This window comes from Limulus polyphemus, unplaced genomic scaffold (genome assembly GCF_000517525.1).
Source record: "Limulus polyphemus unplaced genomic scaffold, Limulus_polyphemus-2.1.2 Scaffold2461, whole genome shotgun sequence".
Classification (NCBI taxonomy): domain Eukaryota; kingdom Metazoa; phylum Arthropoda; class Merostomata; order Xiphosura; family Limulidae; genus Limulus; species Limulus polyphemus.
The window spans coordinates 24,645-30,979 of NW_013668071.1; the positions used below are offsets into that span (position 1 = coordinate 24,645).

The following is a 6,335-nucleotide window of genomic DNA, read 5'->3' on the forward strand; positions in this document are numbered from 1 at the left end:
AAAATCATAATGGCCAAGAAAACATGAATTTCATCACTGGTAGTAGGGGTGCCATTTGTTTCTGTCATTATTGTGTGACCAGGATGCTTGCATCAAACACTGTTCTGCAAATCTGTTAGTTTCATTTTTTATTGCATCAACTAGTTCCTCATCAAAAAGGTAAAAATAGAAAGTGGAAACTAAAAAACAAGAGAAAAAAAAATAGGTACTTGCGTCATTTCAAAAATGGATGTTGTGGAAATGGTATAATGATGCATAGAATGCTTTGAGACAGGACAGGTCCTTTTTTCTTTAGAAAGACAAATAATAATAGAGTGTATCTGAACTTTGTTGCTGTATATGTCCAGGTCATAATGCAGAATTTTCATCTTGATTAATAAAAGGGACCTTCCAAAATGGCAATGCAACAATTCACTATCCTTTTATTAACACACTGATTTGAAAAGCACAATAATTCATCTTCCTTATCCAGCTCAATCATTGAATTTCATTTGAAAGGAGAATTTTGGGGATAAATTATTAGTTGCATTCACCATCATAATCTTCCTTTATAAATAGAATATGATAAAAAAAACATCTTCTGGCATCTCGTGGAGTGTATTCCGTGCTGAGTCCAGGCTATTTACTGTGGTGAGAAGTGGTCAAACCAGGTATTAGGTGGGGATACTAATAAATTAAGCAATCACTGTAGTTTTGTTAATATAGAATTTAAACATTGTTTTAAAAACATTTTAAGAATTCTGACCTTGACTTTTATGTATATTTAAATTTTTTGTTTGGCAAAAACCTGTTACAACACAATATAAATCAATGTCTACAGTTAAATCCATAGTGATAATGTTTTGGGTCAACAAAATGGAAAATGTAAAATAGAGGAAACTAGTAGAAACTTTTAACCTGAGTTAATGGGCATCACCGTTCTCATTAACGTTTTTTAGAACACTATAAAAATACTAGTTACAATTTTTATATTTTGAAAATTTTGAATAAGTAAAATTAAGGAATCTCTGTAAACAAATACATTGCAACAAGTTTTATCTTTTGTAAAGTAATTTGTTATATATAAATGTATGTATTAATTTCCAATCAGAGTAAGCTGTGTATTTAGGTTGGAACTAAAATATATGTATATTAGTGTTTGTCTGTGTCCATGTACTTTGTGCCTGATGATTCTGAGTTATAAATACAGTAAAATATTGCAAACGTTTTTACTTATTTCAATCCTTGTATCATTTAACCTAATGTTTTACTGTTAATCCAACACAAATGACTTAAATAATGTTTTATATTGTTCAATTCATGTAAATTTCTTACATTATGTTATACAGTTTCAGCTATCCATGTATTTCTGGATCATGATTCATCATTACACAAGGTCAGATATATTTAAGAAAAATGAATTGCCTAATACATTCTATTTAAAATTTGAAAAAAAAAACTGGACAGTTTGACTAAAATATCTAATTTTTTGTTATTGTGTGACAATTTTATTTACTTTTGCCAATAAATTAATAAGTAATATATATTTCAAAACAAATTCTTACAATATTAGGTAAAGAAGGAACAATTTTATTATTCAAGCGCATATTTACTTCATAATAATTTCCTTTCTCGGATAACAACTTTCTCATTTACCTACCATCAAATCAACCTAAAAACACAGCTACTTTCAACATTTGATATATATATACTGCATTAAAAATGTTTCAATGTTAGAGGTAAACCAATTGCCAAAACAGGAAAACATTTTGTTTTATGCAAATACTTAAATTAACTGCACATGAAAGTTTTCAGATGTTAAAATCTTAAGAAAAAAAAAATTCTGTTTAACTTTGATTTATGTTCTAATTCACATTAATATAAAAATATTTAAAATAATGTATCAATTAAGAAGACTATGAAAGTTACAACATAAAGTATATTTGAAAAATTTAATATGAATTTCTCTTCATCTGGTTTGGTTATAAGGTTTAGTTTCATGCAAGAAGACGAATAGCGAGAAACAGAAATGGACATTCCTAATAAACTAATAAAGACTTTTTCATTCTCACAGAAAGAAAAACATTTTGAATAACAAAAACTATGTAAAAAGTTAATGCCCTATGAATAAATAATACAAGTGAATTTATTACACTAACATAGATTTTATAATTCTTTCAGATCAAATCAAATATAATAATCACAAAAAATATTTCAAATTTGTGCCATTTATACATAAAATAATATACTATCAAACTTTAATTTTCAATGTTTTAAGTTCTGTTTCAGAATATCAATATAATAAATGTATTTTTACAAAAATAAAAAATTCTAACTTACAGATGATGAGTAGTTTAATATTTATGAAGTATATTCAGATGTGTAACCATCTTGAACATTATTTATAGCAATATCAATAAGAAAATAAAAACTCTCTCTGTTACAAGAAAAAATCATATTATCTTTAATGTTCCAGCATTAGCCTAACATCTATCAGTTTGTTTTCACTTGGTGCTTTTAATGTCTCTTGTTAGTACATGTCTTCATAAATGATAAGAGATAATTCCATGCACACATGTTTTGATAGCAAAGTAATGAGAAAGCTTAATTTAATACACTTGTCCTGCCTTCCTCAAGAGAGAAACTAGTTCTACTCCCAAGTCAAATGCTGTAAAGCAAAATATACTTTGTAAGTTTTTGATTTTATACTAGCAATTTTAAAATTAAATGTGCATGTGATACCAAAACTGCACATTTTAATTAGGGCTGTTCAAATAATTTTATATTTTCTTACATGAATAAGCTGCAAAAACTTGTTTCCCTGTCCTAATCATATATTTTTTGTCATTTCCTGCAACTAACTAGCAAAAAACTAAAACTTTTTTTTTAGGATTTCTTTTTCTTCATAAACACCAAATTTTCTGCATACACAACTGTTATTCCAGTTACCTGTTGCTATGTTTACTAGTGCTGAATACTTGAACCTTTTTATTTCAGTACTTCATGCTGATAGTTGACCTCCTGACATTATTATTATTTAAACAAGACTAATTGCTTTACAAATATCACTATAGTCTTCTTTCAAATATCATTACAAATAAACACTGAAATATGTTTATATTAAAATACAAAATGTTTTCTAAAAACACATTAGTATACATTTTTTGACATGCATATAATATTCTTACTTTTAGTTACATGAAAAAGTTTTATGTATGTAGGTGCATACATACTTTCCATCTTAGTTACAATTACAAATACATATTCATGTGAGAAAATAAAAACTAGCATCATACAATTCATCAGTTATGATAAAAGTTTACCGTAAAATTATTACAGCTTTTTATAAATACAATATAAATGTCAGGTCTTTTTTTGTTAATATGAAGAATAAGAAATCCAATTTTTATGTACTTTTGTTTACTTCACTCTATTGTTTTAACTGTAATTTACTGAATGATGAAAATGTTATGTTTGAAGTACAGTATTAAGAAAATAACAGTATAAAATTCTTTGGCAAATAAAAGCTATAATTCTTCTGACTTGTACAGTATTCTTACTTCAGAGTGGTTTATTAAAACACAAAAAGCTCAGGAAACTGCACAGGATATGGTGGAGGAACTGGACATATCTGTCTAAGGCAATCATCATTGTGTGCAGATGGATGTGGAGAGCTAGGTCTGCTGCACAGGTCTATTGCTGGTGGTAGTTTTCCTAGAATTTCATTCAGCTTGTTTTGTAGATCTACAGTCTGCCAGAATAAAAAACAAAAATTACTGCTGAGCAAGAAGAAGTAACACCTTCATGTTGGAAATATAATTTATATTAACAGATACTTAGTAGAACTTGTAGATGTAACTCCACTAACATTAATTGGTTAGTAAAATACAGCTGGGTTATCAGAAAAATAAATTATTGTATAATACTCACATTAAAGAAAAGCTCACATTCTTGCAAATGAAACTGTATGGTATTAAAACCAATGTTTTTTTTATCATACCTTAATCAGAGTAATGACACCAACTAAATATTATCAGTTACAAGTTTGTTGAATGACATTGCTCCAAATCTACATCTCTCTTCTCAAGATCCAATATCAAATAATCATACCTGTTGCTCAGTCTTTGCAACAAGATCCTCAAAGGCAGCAGTACGAAATTGTTCTACAACCTGTAAGCGACGCTGTTTTTCCTCCTCCTGTTGAACATCTAAAGGTTCTGCCATCATCTTCTTCAATGATGCAACAGTAATTTCTTCCTGGGGATGTTTCTAAGAAGTTGGAAAAAAGGGCAAATCAGTATAGTGGTAAAAACTATATGCAATAAAAACTTAATCAAGACAAAGTTACTATATACTTTAGAGCAACTAAAAAGACAGAATGATGGTTGACTACTTTAGAACATAAATGCTACATTTAGTTTTGATGTTTTTTTAAATCTTTAATATCTCAAAATTTACACAGAAACAAAAAGAACAGTAGTTGCTGAATAATTCTTTCTTTAAACAATAACGAATATATTAAGATTTTAATTCTAATCTTACTCGGAAAAGTCCTGGAGAGGAAGAAATACTATCCACTTCCACATTAATTGAGTTCAGGTCACTGATACTTCTGTTTACGTTAACTTCTCCTAAAAGAAGATTTTTTCCACATGAATTTTATAGTTTAACATGTACTGTAAAAACTTGGAAATTTCTAGAATTTTGATAATGATTTATAAAACAAAAGAAACAGAACACATCACTCAAAACTTACCACATTATACATTGTAAAATCTAAGAATATGTAATTATGATAATACTTTTAAAATTTAACTTTTACACTGACTGCCGTGACATTTCCTCTTCTAGAACACTGTCATGGCCAATAAAAAAATGAAGAAAAGGTACATTCCTTCAAACTTCCCAAAATTTACCAGTTTTAATTTTCAGACAAGTAAAGAAATATAGAAATATTTGTTTCGTAGTTTTCATTGTGTATCTAAAAATAAACCCGGCAGTGAAGAGACTATTTTTTATCTTTATATGTGACAGTGAAAGAGAGTTAATTAACTGGTGTAATTTAACAAATACATTATCTTCACTAAAGCACATATATTTAAAAAGAAGTTTGCTTTTACGATTCACTACATATCATACCTGTTTCATTCACAACTTATTTCACTCACAAATTTCTAACAAGAGTCACTACTACATTACCACTATGTACTATGTTACATGTACAAAGTTAATAAACCTTACACTATTCCTGTCAGAAAATGGTCATAGAAGCTCCCTGGTTATCTCAAGTATACTCTGGCCCAGTAATTTTGTAAATAGTTATCATAATACTGTGTTAAATTGGATTGCTTGTACCCCCCAAAAAAATTTCATTTTCTACAAATTCCATATTCTACCAATAGATGGCAGGACAAAGCAGGTATTTTTGTAGCCAACCTTGGATAACAGCGAGTCCCATTTATTCACAGAGGGCAGAGCTACATGGGTGTCCAGCAAAATATTTTCCAGAAAAAGGGGGGGGGACAAAGGGCAAGTAGTGTGAAATTCTGAATTGAATAAAAAATTCATATACACATGCTGAATGATTAAATAAAGAATTATGTGCTTCTTCCACCCCTGTAGACACCCATGTGGAGGTATATCATTTTGATGATTGAATTTTTGGGTTCCTAAAATGGGGAAGTGAAGATGAATTAGATGACAGTGATGCAAACGTGTCATATTAAGAAGAGAAGTTCAGATTCTGATAGCTCAGTTGATTTATCACTTGCTAGAGTTTGGACTAAAGAGAAGGCATAACCGCCTCTTATTCCACCAGCTTCATGATTTCCACACATAGGCACTTACACTGTCAATTACACAGCTGGCCCAGGTGACAGGGTTTTGCAATATTTATACCTTTTTTATTTGATGAGGAACTAGTTGATGCAATAAAAAATGAAACTAACAGATTTGCAGAATAGTGTTTGATGCAAGCATCCTGGTCACACAATAACAACAAAAACAAATGGCACCCTACTACCAGTGACGAAATTCATGTTTTCTTGGCCATTATGATTTTACAAAGTACTATACGGAAACCTGATCAACAACTTTATTGGTCAAAGAAGTCAATAACTTCCATAAACTTTATCCAACAAACAATTTCATACAAGAGATTTTGTAAAATAAATCAATACTTGCCCTTTTCAAACAATTAAGAATATAATCCATCCAAATCCCAAATTGAATAAAATATGGCCTGTTTACCAGAACCTAGTTGATAAATTTAGGAATCTGTATACTCCTGAAAGAGACATCACTATAGACGAAAGTCTCTTACTTTATAATGGAAGACTTGGTTTGGTTTAATATAT

General features: G+C 29.3%; 1 protein-coding gene across 4 annotated transcripts in view; it reads right to left on the minus strand.

Moving 5' to 3' along the window:
* Positions 1–1,546: 1,546 nt before the first annotated feature.
* Positions 1,547–6,335, minus strand: part of LOC106467013 (protein EFR3 homolog B-like) — a 69,761-nt gene continuing 64,972 nt past the window's right edge. For 3 of the 4 annotated variants that reach the window (XM_013927323.2, XM_022395107.1, XM_022395106.1), the window contains 3 exons: positions 4,522–4,610; positions 4,090–4,248; positions 1,547–3,730 (listed from right to left, as the gene is read on the minus strand). In XM_013927323.2, the coding sequence (XP_013782777.1) occupies positions 3,554–3,730; positions 4,090–4,248; positions 4,522–4,610 (425 nt within the window). In that variant the 3' untranslated portion in view covers positions 1,547–3,553. Of the gene's footprint in view, positions 3,731–4,089; positions 4,249–4,521; positions 4,611–6,335 lie in introns of those variants that run through there. The other variant, XR_002612334.1, reaches the window with a different exon arrangement.